Genomic DNA, 16,440 nt, shown 5'->3' with positions numbered 1-16,440 from the left:
ACTTTCGGCTCACAAGTGTTACATTCTCAAATGTGTTTTTACAGGTAAAATGCCAGTTAAAAACAGCACAGTAAAAAAACTCATGTTTTTTATATCATCCTGCTGGTCATAAGTTGCAACAGTCATGCTGACATTTTTGCATCAGCTACACATCCCTGTGTTACCAAAATTCTCACTAATGGCAAGTTTACCACATGCTTTATTAGAGTAAGAACATCTGTTTACCGAAGCCAAAGGCATCACATGCAGATGTGTTTTCTCTGCGCCTTCCTTGGATGCTGGATTGATCCCATTACCCTGTAAAAGCAGCAGCAATGTCAGGCCATTGAAATCCAATAATATCCATTAAGAGATTTAAAATTGCTAGCTACAGAGAATTATTAGAACCAGGGCATCTTCTGAAGGAAAGGTAAATAAAGACTGTTTGGATTTGCATCTGTTCCTTTAGATTATATTAATTTGATTACTAATAGCATGTTGCTCCCACTATAAGCTCCAGGAGCTAAAAGAAGCAGGGAGAAGTGCGACCAGTGCTCAGACAATTGGACTGTCAGGAGGCCAAATGCAGGAAAAAGAATCCACTGGCACAGATATTGTAGAAACAAAACAGCACTCAGGAAAGCATGAAAATCTGTGTGGCAATGCTTGAGAAATTGTTTGGGCTGGTGTTTAAGAAATCAGCCCAAAGCTCTGTAAGGAACAGACATGAAATCCCAGCAGAGGTAGCAGGATTTGGGGTATGGTATTTCTTTTTACCATTCCCAGCAGGTGTCACTCAGGGCAGGGTGTCCTTTGCACAAGGTGCTGAACTAGGTCACAGAGGCGAGCAGAGGGCTCAGACTACCCTGGATTTTCTCAAACAGCAAGAGCGAGCTCCTTATTTCCCAAGATCTGTCCTCCAGGAGACACTTGTTATCAGGCTGTGCCCAACAGTTTCAAGCAATAAAGGCAGACAAAGACTAAGACTGGCTGCAATTGCCTCTGGCTTTTTCATCCTCTTAACCTTCCTGCATAGTAGGAGGATCTCTTTTCCCACATCAGGTTGGTTGTTAGGTCCCAATGCACAGAAACATAGCAAGGGCACAACCCGGATTTGGTTGCTATGAAAGAACAAGCATATCCAAGTTTTCATACAAGGAAGAACTTGTAATGTGTGTAACAAATCACAGCTAAGCTGCACAGGTCTGACCTCTTCCTAGGTCAATACTTATCCCAAAAGAACCCACAGTTTCTGCTCTGAGCATTCCTCTGAGGAGGAGGCAGTTCTACTCAAAACTGAGGGAGAGATGGATTGGGAAGTTGAGACCCTGAACACTGACAGAAACACCAACAACATTCTGTTAGTCTGTTCCTACAAAGAAAACATGATTTTACAAACAGAAGTTTTATAACCTTCTTTTACTCACCTGTGTTTTATTCCCTAAGGCACCTTCCCTGCTTGCTTGATCTGCTCCTCTTTTTTCCTGCTGTCCTTCAGGCCACACCAATCTTCTTTTGATACCTAAGCCATCCTGAGATTTATTTCTATCCTCTTTCTCCAGTAGTGCAATCATCATCTTGATCAGATACAGCTCAATATTTGCAGGAGTGAGTTTCCTAATTTGTTGAATTTTGGTAGTGTCTGGAAAAATATAAATACAATATTAATCATTTAAGCTTCTGGCTCCTGATGCAGTTTTCTTATATTGTAAAATACATTCGTTGCACCTCATTAAAGCACAGGATGGATCAAGGCATAGAAAAGGTAAGAAGATAAAAATGTGTGGGTTTGACCTGTAAGCTCACGTGATAAATTTCCAGTGTGTTTTCTGAGGATGCCAGTACTTACAGGAATACATTGTCAGGCTGATGTTTTATTCCAGAAACATTTAAGTAAATACAGATTTAAGAGGGACATCTCAATCATTTCCATACAACCGAGTACAAGGATTTGTAAAGGTCTGCCCCGCTGTTACGGACCATGATAGAGCTGTTTTCCAATTGAACCCTGAAGGGAAAGCAGTGACCCTGGCACTGCCCCAGCCTTCCAGGACTGATGGGCTCTGCTGGGCACGAGGAGGTTCTTGTGAGGGCAGCAGCACTTACCAGAGTTAACGGGAGGGCTGTGGATAACGTCCCCAATGACCTGCTGAACGGCAGGAGTCAAACCCGCCCGCTCCAGGCTCACGGGGTAGCCAGCTCTCAGGGCCTGGCACAGGTGAGTCCCCACCACGGCCACGGGCAGAGATCTGCACTCACTTATGGCCCTCTGGGGAAACAAAGGCACAAGGGATTCCCATGGAAGAAGTGTCATTTCTAAAATACAATCCAGAGACACCGGCACACAGCAGCAACAAAGCTCCCCAAAACACTGCATTATTCCTAGTAGCTATCTCATTTCTTTTCCAGCTTGTCAAGTGTTGTTTCTCTCTCAAAACTTCAAGGCTTGAGTGCAACATCTCACCCTGAACTTAGCTGAGATGAAGGAGCTGTGGTGCACCTGACCTCTCAGGGGCCAACATAATACAGAACATCCATGCAGAACATGGATAACAGCACCGAAACAAATGCCCCCTCATTTTCACATGTTGGATGAATTCTCCTCTTAAAACATTTGCCTTGAAGAAAAGCATCTCAGATGTGATTGACTCCAACTTGATTTTCTCAAGGACAGATTTACAACTAGAATCTTGTACTCTTCAAAAAAGCCTGTTTCAAGTTTCTATTAGTTTCTCCACAAGGAATACACACATTGTCCATATTATCAGGATTAGTGGATACAGAGCATCAAGTTGCCCATTAATAACCATACAACTATTTCTTGTTAATTCATCCTTAGGTATACTTTTAACTTGGGGACCACCTAACCCATACTCTTGGGAGCGGCAAAGCAAAAGCAAAAGCAACATGAGTCTCTTACTGTGGAATTAAAAACTCACTGTATCCCACCTCAGTTTTCCATGCCACTACTTCAGAGGTAAGTCAAAGGATCTGCCATTTCCCAGGAAAGGTACTGCCTCAGAGTTTTAAAGCACCCTATCCAGCATTGTGCAGAGGATCTAAGAGAACTTGCACACCTCCCTCCTCTAGACAAAGCATCCCTGCTGTCAGTTTTCAGCAAAGCAAAAGCCTCCACAGTCAAGAGCTTACCAGAGAGTAATTTTTCTTTTGAAACAGGATATATGTGACCTCCTCTGAGGGAGAAAGGGCTCTAGCACGCTTCCAGGGAGATGCTTCTTTCTGAACCTTAGATTCAGAAGTGGGGAATGTGTCGGTCTAAAAGAGATAAAGCAGAATTAAATTAACTGTATCCCATTGACAACCAATGGATCACCCTCCCATTATCTGAAGTTATCTGACAAAGTAACACTAACAGAATCATTCATGTCTCTGGAGGTTGGTTTTGACCCCAACTCCATGTTCTTAAAATAAAAGTAAAGAAGGGAGGGGAAACTAAAGCAAGGAGAGAATCCAGATGGACACCCACATGTTCCCATCTTACTAAAACCAGCATGGCATCATCGAAGGAACTTGGACAAGAAAACCAGTCAGAACAAAGTGCCCAGGCCAACACATATCTTAGGTCTTCCTCATGCCATGTGAAACTACTCCATCAGAACAAACTGTGGCATTCAGTCTGCATTGGGAAACTTCTCCATTTGAGCTAAACTTTCCCAACACAGACCCCAAAACAACTAAAACAAGGCATGCTTTTGGTTCCCATTGCTACATCAAAGTATTTTTTAGTGAAACAGAAAGACAACTCCACGAAGTCCAATAGATGCAGAATAAATCCCATCCTTAAGGCTCCTGCCAAGGAAAAGACACTTGAGTTCATCATACCTGCAAACCATTTACTTGGCAGAAGTCCTTAATTTCAGCCAGGAGAGGCATCAACATGGTGGACTTGGCTTCAGAAACACCATCTATTTTCTTCAGGTTCTCAATGCTCGTAGGCCTAGTTTAGGATGAAGAATGCAACAACATTAGACATTCCCCAAATACTGGTGCCTAATGCCTTTTAGTAACTGGGGGAGGCACTTCAGATGGCTCCACTCTCCCAACAGAAACAGGAAAAGGATCTGTGACTTGGCTTGCAAGCTCCCCAGTTTGTACAACATGTCTGCATGCCGGCTTTACCTTATCTGGGCCATCTCCACCAGGATCTTATTGGTTGCCAAGACAGCTGGAGGAATTTCCTTCTCATTAGCCACCTTCTGTCTAGCAGTCAGCAGCTTGCCATACAGAGCAGTCTAGGAAGGAAGGAGGCAAATTCTCAGCTCTACATCACTCATGGGTATAACTGTTACAAGAGCAAAAGTTATCACCTCCACAATCTTTCCACTAATACACAAAACCCCTGCAATCCACTAATCCCTCCTCGTGTATTTCAGTCCTATTCTGGGACTTCTGTTCAAAACAATTCAGTAATTTTAAGAGCTGCCCGAGCCAGCCACCCAAACACAGAAAGCATCTGTGGTTTGCAGGCTGACTGCAATTCAGAGATATCCTCCCTATCCCAGAAAAGCTTACCTCTAGCTCTTTTTCTCGGGATGAAACACCTGGTGCTTGGGGCTTCAAAGGAGATTTCAGTGGTGAGCGCCCTGAAACACTAACAAAAAAATCAAGTGTGAAGCAAGCCTTGCTTTAGATCAGTTTATTCAGGGACTTGGTTCAAGGCTGTGGGAGAGCAGCAGCCCAACTTATTTTGTCAGCTCCAATAGCACCTCACGCCAGCTCTGCCCCCAGGCAGGACTGGAGATGGTTGGGATACAACCAGCAGTATCCTTAATGTCACAATTTCTCAGATCTGGTCCTGGAACCTAAAAACAGTCTGTTATTGCACAAAGCTCAAGCAGATGAAATAATATCTGTGGGAGTCTGGGTGGAAAACAACCAAGCCAACTCAGCAAGATCTCTCAATGCTGGATTCCCATATGTTGAACAAAAACAAGCTCCAACAGTCACTTGTCCCGTGACATCCCACCTTTCATTATTGCCCGTGGCGAGAACATTAATCCTGGCAAACAACACTAATCACCTTAAAACCATCAGTGACAGGGACACAGCTGCTGTGCTGTGAGGGGAATTCGCACAGCTCCCAGTCTGTGGGCTCAGGGACACTTACCCTTGACTGGACTGCCATGATTACACTGCAATATCTGGTAGCACACAAGTCAGACTAAGAGCCTCCTTTCCTAAGCACAGTGCAAAATAACTTGATTTGGATTTTAACTGCTCCTAAAATAATCTGACTTCACATGGCTGCAGTGGCAACTATTCACTTAAGTGATAGAGCCTCAGAGAGATAGAGATGACAGCCTGTCATCTGCCAGCACCAGAATGGTGGCCTGAAAAAGGAATCCACTTAGAAATACAAGGTGCATTTAATCTGAAGCAGCATATGAGCCATGAAAACAAATTACTTGGTCTGCTTTTTGCAAGAGGTTATTTGATTTCTTTTGACCTGAGGGAGCCTCGAGTTGGTCTTCGTCTTCTCCAGACCAGTGTGGAAAGGCAGAGCACTCCATGCTCCCTGATGTTAACTGTGAAACCTTGTAAATACAATATATTTTGAAATATAATGCAGTGTACAGCAAGTTTTAGGCACCTGTCTTTTTTTAATGCATTAAATATTTCCACACCCATTTCACAGGAAAAATGCTCATTTTAACGACCACCCGACAAGCAGTATCCCCATTAACACAGACAAAATTAGGCAAATCTGTTTTAATTTCAATTACTGTACCTGTTAGGCATGTTAGTGCTTCTTGGAGGAGTTTTACCGTTTCTGCAATAGAACATCTCATATAGAGACATCTATAAAAAACCAGAAGAACAAGACAAATGCTGATTTACCATCTTTTCACTGAGTTTGCTGTCGATAAAACAACATTAATTTGTGGTGTGTTTCCAAGTTGGGTTGGTTTTTTTTTAACCTGAGCAGGGATGGATCACACTGCAGGAGGGCTGTACTGGTACGGACCTGCTTGCCTGGTGACTGTGTTGTTCCTTTTGTGCCTGGGGAGCGCTGCCTGGAGAGCACAGGTGAACGCTTGCTGCTGTAATGAAATTAATTATATCTTAATTCCATTGTACAGTGACACTGCCCTTCAAAAAATAACGTTTTGCTATGTAAACCAATTTCAAGTTGGTACAGGGATGCATTTGGAAAATCAAGTTATTGATTAATTATTAGAATCACCATTCTTCATGAGAAAAACCCAGAGCATTGAGGATCTCAAAGCCTCCTCCTGTTCAACCCTGCCTTCTCCAAAAGCAGGTTTCAGAGACAGATCTGATGTTAGTAAAGAAGCATTTAAGAGAACAGGAGCTACAACTACCTGGTAGAAGATCTCTGCAGATTAAGGTCTTCACTGGACTGTAATAGAAGACTTGGATTTGAGGCAGATCCAGCTTCTGACAGCCAATTTCTACCCTGAAAGAAATAAACCCCGTGGCTTAGCTGTGGATTACTGAGGAGGCGCTCGCAACGGGTCATTTCACTATCAGAAGTACCTTTTGGGTGAGCACACAAATGGTTGCAAACTTGTTCCGGGATGAGACTTCTTTGAGGAACCCTTCCATGATCAGCTGCTGGCAAAGCAGTTTCCACCAGTTCTCTGGCCACTCTTTTCCACAGCCGAAGAGTGGATGCCTCTGGTACCGGTCTGGCAAGCGTTGAGAGCACTGGAAGTTTTGAAAGAATCTGTCAGATTTGTCCACTCCTGGCACAGGGAAGCTTCAAGTACAATCAGTAAACCAAAGTCTGAGGAGCCTCCTCTAACCTATTCCACTCCTAATCTACTTCCTGCCAAGGGCATGACAAGTTACTTTTTCCCTAGGTACACTTGTGTGACAATCAGCAGTTTAACTTCACTAAAAGGATAAACAAAGAACGTAATTCACCCAGTTTCATCAAGTACTACAGGTCATTCCTTTTCTCATTTTGTAAACATAAGAAGTATTTTGTTCTTATTCTAATTTATTTCCAGTGAGTTTTCTTGCTTAGTATTTCAAAACAATTAAAATTAAAGGTGTCTAGAAATTAATTTATGTTCATTCTGGTAACCTATTTCTTACTTCAGTATTTCAAGTCAGACAGCACCACAAACCTGCAATGCAAGCTATCCTTTGGTTTATTCAAACATAAGCCAGCTAATTGAGCCAAGATGTTTATCCTTCATTCTGAAAAGGCTGTTCCTTTCAAGATAATCAAAATGACATTTTCATAAAAAATTGGAGGACAATCATCTTGCTTGTTGCACAGGGAGTGGAGCTGAGCAGCCTCTCAAAGTCAAGACTACCTCTCTACACAAACATCCACCTCTCCAAGAAAAAAGGTATACACACATTGACAGGAATGCATATCCATGTGTGGATTAACAGATCAGTGAAAAGGGACACTGCCACAGCCCCTCCCCACAGAACACACACAGGGAGTTGCACCATCACTTACAGACCCTCGGAGAAGCAGAATTGGCATTCTGGTCCCAAACTTCTCATCCAGGGCACACACTGCAGACAGCAGCAGGTGTGCTTGCTTCCCAAAGTCCTGCAATCCACCATCAAAGTCACTGGGGGCTGCAAGGCAGGAGCCACTGAAAGGCACAAGGGAAGCCAAATTTAACACAAACAAATCTAGTCCCCTCTCCTTGCTCCAGATGTTATCAACCCAGCGATTAATGAAATAAGTAAATGAAATAACCACAAGCGATTCATTTGTACTTAGTCTCTAATGTCAGCCCTAGTTCTGTACATTTAAACACGTTTAATTACTTATATCAATGTAAGTTCAAGACACATTTATGTTTCTATCATTGTAACTTCTCAGACAGTTGCCCAACCCAACAGTAAGTTCTCCACAACACCTGTTATTAAGAACATAGTCTCAGCAATCTTCTCAATCCAGTATTTAAATATTTGCATTGGTTTGGGCACGCACAACATTTCTTTAACTGCATAACTAAAAGCTTTTTTCTGCTTCTTTAAAAACAGAAAGGAAAAACAAAATCCAGGAGTAAAGAGTAATCCTATTAAAGCTATGTAAAGTTTGTTAATGCATTTCTTACTGACTGAAAGAACCCACTAAAAATTACTGGCACAAATCACTTCTAAGGCGAAAAATGAAAATTAACTATTTCAAGTGATTTTAGTTCTGCAATACAAATTTACTACCTGGCTCTTTATTAGCACAGCAAGGTGACTACAAAGAGGGAAATTATCGTCTTTTAAATTCTTTTTTTACTTAGTTGTAGTAGAGGTCAGGCAAAGGCATCCTAATCCTTGCCATATAGAAATCCAGTAGCTATGAATTTGTAACATTTCTCCAGAAAGCAACACAACCTAACATCTTGCCTAGGATCAGAAAGCATCAGGCTAACAGCAAAAGAGAGCAGGGAATGCTTTACTGTAACTTCAGGGAAAGCTTTATTGTAACTACAGAAAAACGTGACAAAGGTTTTTCTGCTCATACCTCTGTGACTATCAGCCTCCTGAGTCCCCCTCAGCACATCCATAAGATTATTAGCAAGGTTAAAAGAGCACATGTCAGCACAGGAGAACAGCTCCCTGGACACTGGGGCAATTTAGCCTTAGACACCTGGTACCACACACCATTTGCAAGTGCTGTCTTTTGGGACTAATTACCTAACAGGGCTTAAACTGATGAATAGAAGTTTTTTTCACTGAGTGTTGCTCTAAACCCATCTTAGGAACTGTGATCGTGCTCCATTTCCAGGCTTTCCCACAGCATGACTTAGAGCTTATCATGGTTTGCTCGACTCACTAGAAAAAGTTTAGAGAGATGTTCAAAAATAAACCTCAGCTGCAAGATCAGATGCATGAAAGTCAATTCTTTTAGATAATTTGCCTTGTAAGTCAGTCTGAGAGAACATAACCTCTAGGATCAGTCTTCAGGGAAGAAAGCTTACCTAGACCTGCAATTATCACAGCATTCTTCTGTGCCCATGATGCCAGAGGAAACCTTTCGGAGTTGTCTGTCTTCAAAATGAGACAGGATGATTCTACCCAAGGGAACAAAAAGAATTCAATAAAAGACCAAAGAATTTACACGTGAAATTTATTGCAGAAAATGGAGTTGAAATCAGCATCATTAATTAATTCACTGGGGAACCAATTATTTAGCCTTGATTCCTCTAAAGAAAAAAGTCTTTTTTTAAAAAAAGCAAACAAGGAAACATATGAATGTGCTGAAGGTTGTACTTTTGATAGTGCTTATTAATATAGAATAGAATGTTCTGTGCTTGTAAGAACACATTGTGAGCCTGAGATGCCTTCTGGTTACAACCCCCAGCTGTGCCCGTGTCCCAGCAGCACTTAGCAAAGCTGCCTGCAGTGACAGAGCACTAAATAGGTTCCAGCACTCACTTCCTCCTGCAGCTATTGGACACCAGGTACTTCTCCATCTTTGCCAACATCTTCAGCTTGTACAGCCGGAAATTCTCGTTGTGGATCTCGTTCAGGAGGCGTCTGAGACAGAGGCAAAAAATGCAGAGCCTTGCATGCTGACCACTATTCCCCCGTCCCAAAAATGAAATATGCCAGACAATGCCCACTAATTCACTAGGAAGATCTGGAAAAAATATCCTGCTAAAACCAGACCCAAGCTGCCTGCCTGCTTCTCCACCATGCTGATCTTCAGAGCATGAGGCATACTCAGGAGAGCACTTTATTCATATTCTTATAAACATTACCCTGAAGAGGCTAGAGCAGGAGAGAGACAGAGACACAGAGAGCTTCTTCCAAGCCCACAGGCAGCCAAACTGCAGACACCCATGGCGAAAGGCCCTGAAGAGGGAGAGGAGGGCTGTTTCCAGAGCTTTACCTGTTGCAGGTCAGGTCTGCTGGAGCCCAGAGGACGTGGCAGGCCGCGGGCAGCCCGTCACGCCCGGCTCTCCCCATCTCCTGGTAGTAGGACTCCATCTCCTTCGGGGCGCCGTAGTGGATAACCAGCCGGATATCGGCCTTGTTGATGCCCATCCCAAACGCCACTGTGGCCACAACGCACTGCAAAACAGGAGCCACGTGCCTTCAGGCCAGCCCAAAGGATATGCCTGGGTTAGTTCACACACACTTGGTGGGAATCTGCTGCCACAGGCTCAAAATTCAGCCTGAATCACAACAGCTTCAGGCCCACAGTGCTAAGTTTGTCCGGAGCACAGCCGTAGGATTATAACCATGAGAAGTATGATGTGCTGTGGCAAATGCAGGAGTGTTTTCGAGTAGGTGTTCTCAACAGGCATGAAACAGATCATGAAAAGGAAGACAAGAAGTCCCAGGATATCTCTGCTGCCCAGGAAAGAAGCAGCTCACAGAAGTTGTGATCTTGTTCCAGCTACCACCATTTTCCTTGGATACCATGGATTTTTAAGGGAATTACTAGAGAAATTCAAAAGATAAGCCAGGAATCTCATTCCTGTCAGCACAGACCAGCAATTTCTTCACCCAGAATTGCAGACAGAGGACATGGCTAACACAGGTTGATAATCCAAAATTTTTTTCTGCCAAAACCTCTGCCATTCTAAATAGGCTCAAAGCAATTTTGTTTCCTACATACCTGAATTTCATCCCTCATGAACTGGTGGTGAGTGTCTCTCCTCTGCTTGTTCCCCATCCCAGCATGGTAGGTACCACAGGCCACGTTGAGTTTATTCAGTGCACACACCACCTGCTCAGTGGCCTTTCTTGTAGGGCAGTAGATAATAGTGGGGCCCTCAAACTCATACACAGAACTGCTGAAATAATAACAACAACAACAAGTAAAGATGCAGAACAAAAAAAGCCACCTGCCTGTAAAAAAATTCATGTGAGAGATCAAAACCAGGCTTGAATCCTTACCTTCCCTTCCTAGTTAGGAACTGCTTCAAATCCCTACAGATGTCTCCACTTTGCTGTCCAACTTCCAGGTACAGGTTAGGTCTGTCGAAACTGGTGCAGGTGACCTGAGGATCCCTCAGGTTCAGGCATTTCACTATGTCCTCTCTAATTGAGGGACTCGCAGTTGCAGTTAAAGCAATAATGGGGACCTCAAAGAGATGCAGAATAACTAGCATTCGTGACCTCTCACTGATAATTCTTTACACCAAAAACCTCAAGAGTCTACTGATACAGAACCTAAACAGGCACTTTAATGTGTTTATCATTGGATAAGTTCAGTCATTTGAAAAATATAGTTAATATTGAGCTTCTTGAACATTTTGGACTGAAGCTCTTGAGAGAGCAGACAGGAACAGAACACTTGAAACACAAAGTTTTATTGTGAATGTATGTTCCACGAGTCCACAGTAATTCACTGATGCAATTAGCTAAATTTAGGGAATATAGGATGACACTTCCAATAAAAGCATGTTAAGTTTAGGTCCAAATTTTTGAGCTTACCCAATAAGTGCTTGAGGAGTGTCTAGACATCAGTGGCACACTCCTACAAGCCACTCAAGTCAGGTAAAACAAAATCCTCCAATATTAAACCAGAAGCTTAGAGACATCATCTTCCTCAGCACAGGGATCCAAAGCAATTTAAATTTCATAAGTTTCTGGCAGTCCAAGTTCAGAATATCTGGTGTTTAAACATTAGGAAAAACCTACCAAGCCAAACCACTGACAGATTAATACACCAAACCAGTCGGGTTAATACACCCAGAGCACAACATTAAAAGGCTGACATTTCCAAAATATCACACAAAACCCTTTTCTTGCATCAGAAACCAAATAGAGCCAAACCTCACCGATGGCAGAGTCTCCTTTAACAAGCCTAAACTTCTGAAGGAGTTCCTGAAGTCGTGGCCCCACTCAGAGATGCAGTGAGCTTCATCCACAGCTATGAGGGTGATACCTGGGAGACAAAACCCCAGCACAGCAAGCTTCAGCTTTCCTGAGAAGTCCCCAGCAGTGCTTTAGTTTTCATCCCTGGAATGCTTTCTGCTGCACCAGCTTTAAGTCCTCTTTCATAAAAAATGCCCAAGAGCTTTTACAGTCTTCCCCTCACCATAATCTGAGCTCCAACATCCCTCACATGGATCAAAATCCCAAGCTAGTTCCAACAGGACCTTTTCCCACTCACTGCTTCTCAATCATCGTCACAAATAAGAATTACAGATGTCATTTGCTGCATTCTCTGGATTGTAACACAAGGCCTGATTGTCTCAGACACACACACACATATGATTTTTTTCATCAGTGACAGGATCTTGTGTGATGAGCGGGAATAAATGGCGACACTACTCTCACGAAACAATGGGTAAAAAAAATTCAATTACCAAAAAGGCTTAAACACAATTATCAATTTAAGCTATCTGGCAACTCACCCACAGTCTTGTCTCCAACTTACCAACAGTTTGGTCAAGGTCCTGAAGTAAATTTAAGTTCCCTGAACAAAACTCTGGAGTCATGTATATGACTCTGTATTGACCCCTGAAAGACCAGAAAAAAAGCCCCACTGACATCGAAGAGAAGACCCCAGAAAATTAAATTCAATAAAATCATGATTGCATTGAAAACAATATGAGAACAACAGATTTCTGATGGGGAACAAGAGGAATTAAATAAAGACCATAGAAAACATTCCAGAAGCACAGGAAAGCAAGTCATTACAGGAAAAGGAAAACCAGATTTGCCAGCCTTTAGAATAAGAAGAAACTGTTGTGTTGATGATAGATAGAGGTCTAAAACCTGACTAAAATCAGGTATAAATCAGAACACAGCTGAGTCACTAAGCTCCATCTCCCCAGCCAACAGGCACAGAAGGGTGGCTGTAGCCTCCCACACACTCAGCCTGGGTGAATGCAAACAAAATCCTGAGTGCCAGGTCCCAGGGCTGGGCCAGAAGCAGGAGTTTCAGTGAGGATGGAGCAGGGAGACATCCTACCCCCTCAGCACCCCTATGTCACAGCCCAGGGTACCAGAAAGCATGGCTAAAACTCACCCTCTGATGGAATCCTTGACCTGTTGTGACTGAGCTGAACCAAGGAAACAAGCTGGAATACCTGTCATTCTGCAGAAATAAAAAAGCAGTCGTGAACAGACTCGCTCTTCAAGCCTTAGCTTTCAGCTTGTGCCAGCATTTCTAAAGGAAGTTTAAGCTGTGAGGTCAGAGACTACTTTCTTCAAGCACCTTTGTGTGAAACACTGTTTGAAGAAGCAAGAGTGGTGCATGGCTCTTCCTGCCACCCAAATGCTCTTCCACTTCCCCTCCAGCTGTCTCCACAAGATGCATACCGGATTAGCAGGAATCAGAGAAAGGAAGATCATTTTCCTTGCCCAAGTTCACAAATAAAACATCCAAAAGAATATGCCAAATGTATTTTCTTTAACTATTCACTGCTGTAATTCCTCACATTTGGATGTAAGCCTTGCTAGCTCACACTTTTTTACCTTATTCCATCTTTTGTGAACTACTGATGCTGCATCTGCTAATTTTAAATCAGGTGGCTGGTTTTTAGTGACGTAACAATTACCAGGTCAATTGATTCATATTTTTACCTCTTAACTCGGTGATTTGCTGCATTGTCTCAGAGCCCTTGGTTTCCACAGCTGCTTAGTCCAAAATGCAGCCAGACTGACAGACAGACTTTGAGTTTGTGGAAACTCAGTCTCCTCAGCCTTCAGAATGAATGACCCACTGGGAAGGTAATGAATAAACCCCTTCCCCTGAGGAAAACAGTGGAAAAGTCAAAGGAGCAGCTGAACACACAGACACCCTGCTGAGTAACAATCAAGGAGCTTAGGCTGTCCAGCCATTCATCTGCACACAGCCACGATGTGCAGCAAAAAATGCCACATGTGATTAATGTTCTTCACTTCAAAACATCTTCATATCCCCTCTTTCACAAAAGACTCGTTCTTCCCAAGTTGGACAAGGCAGGAATGAACTAGACAACTCAGCATGAGTCCCACAGCTTCAGTGAAAAAGTGTCAGAAGTGAATAGCTCTTATAATAGGAAGTGAATGCATGTGGAGAAAGCATTATCAGGCATTAAAAAAATCAGAGATTTATCTTGACAACACCATAAAACTGCTTATGTCAGAGTGACTTGGTGTCACCCACAAGTTCCCCCCCCTAAGATCTCTTAAGAAGTGAAGAGGCCAGGTGTTAGGGGACCTACTACACCATTCCTCTCGAAAACTTTGATCTGGATTGCCTACAGCTTCCAGCTATACTCGGTTCAGATGTCACTCCTCAGACCCAAAGGAAGCCCTACCAAACTTTGACATGAGTCTGACAGCCTCAAAGAGCTCCCCCGTCACTTCAGTCTGGGCACAAAAGGCCTCCAGAATCCAGAAATAAGTGCTTTCAGAAACCTCTCACCAGCATCCATTGCAACCTCAGCCTCTGGTTCACCTACGTGGCAAATCCAGGGATCTGAGACTGCTGACACAGGCTGTGTGTGCTCCTTGAGAAACAGACACCCTGCAGCTGACTCACAAGCAGCCTGCTGTACACCAAGCTGCAAATGGGAAATGCCACAGGCAGGATCCATGTGAGTCCATGGGGAATCCAGCAGAAGCCTGTCACTGCTGCCACATCACTTACGTCAACTGCAGCACCTGGTCCTCCATCAGGGAGATAAGAGGGCAGATGACAACTCCTGTGTGTCCAGTGTAAACAGGAGGAAACTGGTAGCACAAGCTTTTTCCATAGCCTGAGAGGGAGAAAAAAAGCAGTAGTGAGACAGTATGCTTTCTAGGCAGCTACAACAGACAACTCTAACACCTTGGTGAGCCCAAAAAAACAAGCCATGTTTGTTTTCCCACTCTCCCCCCAAAAGGGAATGACTTCTTATTGTTTCTTAGGATGCCCTGGTAACTCACCAGTTGCCATGACAACAAGATTATCTCTTCTGTCTTCCAAAAGAGAATTGATCACTTTCCACTGGACCCTTTAAATTAAACAAAGGGGAATACTTGCTTTTTGCCACCACAGATAACAAGTAAATCATATGAAACTGCATATTCTGTTGAATTGTAGGTTAAAGGGACCCTTAAGGCTGCCTCAGAGTGTTGTCTTTGCACACTGCAGCCACTCAGACACTCCAAGTACTGCAGGCAGGGCCACAAGTGCCAGAGTGAGGATCTCTAACAGGACTCAGGTAAGCAGCACTTGATGCAGACACTCACAGAAGATCACAAATGATGCCTGCAGTTTTCACAGAGTTTGTGGATCAGCTGTCTCCAACACAAGAGAGTGTGAACAAGACCTGGATTTGTTTGTTGCCATTTTCTCAAGCAAGCAGTAATAAAAACATCATCCAGGTTGAAGGAAGGGCAGGAACACATACCCCAGAGCATCCATTTTAATAGACATACTCACGGTTTAAATGAAGAATGCCCAAAATAGGTCTTCAGACACATGATGTGGCTTTCTCCAGGTTCTGGCAGCAGTGGATCTTTAGTGGGAGAGAGGAGAAAACACTCATTTGGGATCAAGTTTTAAAAAGACAAAGCTCTGTCTCCACAAACAAAAGTCTGCTCATGGTTCGTGATGCCCAGGGGTTAGAATTTGGGCAATTCCAGTGAAAAGAGATATCAAACTCCAGATATCTTCAGGCTAGAATGAAGGATTAAAAAAGCAAAGAGGCTCCTCAGAGACCCTGCATGAGGAGGAGAACATATGGCTTGATTAATGAGATAAAGCAATAGGAATGTAATGCATCATCTGGAACAGGTTCATCCAAACAAGTCGAAGTGTGTTTCTCCTCACATTTCAGCTGCTTTTCCCCACTTGATTTCTCTCCAAAGGGACGACCCCAAAGCAAGTCAAAATCACCCCCAAGGCAGAATTTCTTCAGAATTCTGCCACGCAGCAGCAACAGAAAAAGAGCACAGGCAAACAGGGAAGGCGTCACCTGTGCTGTGTTCTGAGCAGGTCCCTCGGCTCTGCAAGTAAACCACAGTAAGTCACACTGGTTTTACTCCCAGGAAGCAGACATCAGCTGATCATGGAGGAACTTCACTCTCTTTTGCCAAGCACACCTTTGTATTTTCATCCTGACATGGTCCAGGGTTCCCCAGAACCCCAGGTGAGCTTTCATCTTTGAGAAACCAACCCCTAAAAGTCACTGTGCTTCCACAGCTGCTTCCATAGCCAATGACTTTTAAAAATTTATTTCATCATGCACTAAAAAAACATTTTTAAAAAACCATACCAAAATATTCCTCCTCCTCTTCCTCAATGCCTTCATCACCATCTGGTCCCACATCCACTTCTGTGTTGGGAGTTTTCCGGGCTTTACTGGACTCTCCTTCAGGTAAAGCTCCTTCACAATCATCTACATCTTTCAGAGACTGAGAAATTAAGAGAAAAAAGGTTATTCTGGAGCACAGAAGGGTAGATAAAATGCCTATCCAAGGTAATACGATGTGGCAATCAAATTTTAATCTACTTATAATAAACTTAAATCTAGTGGGTGGATCAAGTCCAAGCTGGTGTAGTAAAGATGACAC

At 43.2% G+C, this 16,440-nt stretch overlaps 1 protein-coding gene across 1 annotated transcript in view; it reads right to left on the bottom strand.

Annotated features, from left to right (window-relative positions):
• The window catches only part of WRN (WRN RecQ like helicase), a 29,539-nt gene that overhangs the window by 1,407 nt on the left and 11,692 nt on the right, over positions 1-16,440 (bottom strand). The window contains exons 12-35 of the mRNA XM_066318339.1: positions 16,143-16,281; positions 15,308-15,383; positions 14,809-14,876; positions 14,531-14,639; positions 12,923-12,991; positions 12,329-12,411; positions 11,727-11,833; positions 10,840-11,027; positions 10,559-10,736; positions 9,827-10,008; positions 9,370-9,471; positions 8,913-9,005; positions 7,439-7,580; positions 6,499-6,669; positions 6,324-6,418; positions 5,966-6,041; positions 5,729-5,799; positions 4,513-4,591; positions 4,120-4,232; positions 3,823-3,937; positions 3,130-3,255; positions 2,086-2,248; positions 1,407-1,621; positions 226-297 (exon numbers count right to left, since the gene is read on the bottom strand). Of these exons, the coding sequence (XP_066174436.1) occupies positions 226-297; positions 1,407-1,621; positions 2,086-2,248; positions 3,130-3,255; positions 3,823-3,937; positions 4,120-4,232; positions 4,513-4,591; positions 5,729-5,799; positions 5,966-6,041; positions 6,324-6,418; positions 6,499-6,669; positions 7,439-7,580; positions 8,913-9,005; positions 9,370-9,471; positions 9,827-10,008; positions 10,559-10,736; positions 10,840-11,027; positions 11,727-11,833; positions 12,329-12,411; positions 12,923-12,991; positions 14,531-14,639; positions 14,809-14,876; positions 15,308-15,383; positions 16,143-16,281 (2,832 nt within the window). The remainder of the gene's footprint in view (positions 1-225; positions 298-1,406; positions 1,622-2,085; positions 2,249-3,129; positions 3,256-3,822; positions 3,938-4,119; positions 4,233-4,512; positions 4,592-5,728; positions 5,800-5,965; positions 6,042-6,323; positions 6,419-6,498; positions 6,670-7,438; positions 7,581-8,912; positions 9,006-9,369; positions 9,472-9,826; positions 10,009-10,558; positions 10,737-10,839; positions 11,028-11,726; positions 11,834-12,328; positions 12,412-12,922; positions 12,992-14,530; positions 14,640-14,808; positions 14,877-15,307; positions 15,384-16,142; positions 16,282-16,440) is intronic.

The sequence above is a fragment of the Sylvia atricapilla genome, chromosome 4 (assembly GCF_009819655.1).
Source record: "Sylvia atricapilla isolate bSylAtr1 chromosome 4, bSylAtr1.pri, whole genome shotgun sequence".
NCBI classification, from domain to species: domain Eukaryota; kingdom Metazoa; phylum Chordata; class Aves; order Passeriformes; family Sylviidae; genus Sylvia; species Sylvia atricapilla.
Note: the sequence above shows the minus strand (reverse complement) of the source record. Positions and strands in the feature narration are given on the sequence as shown.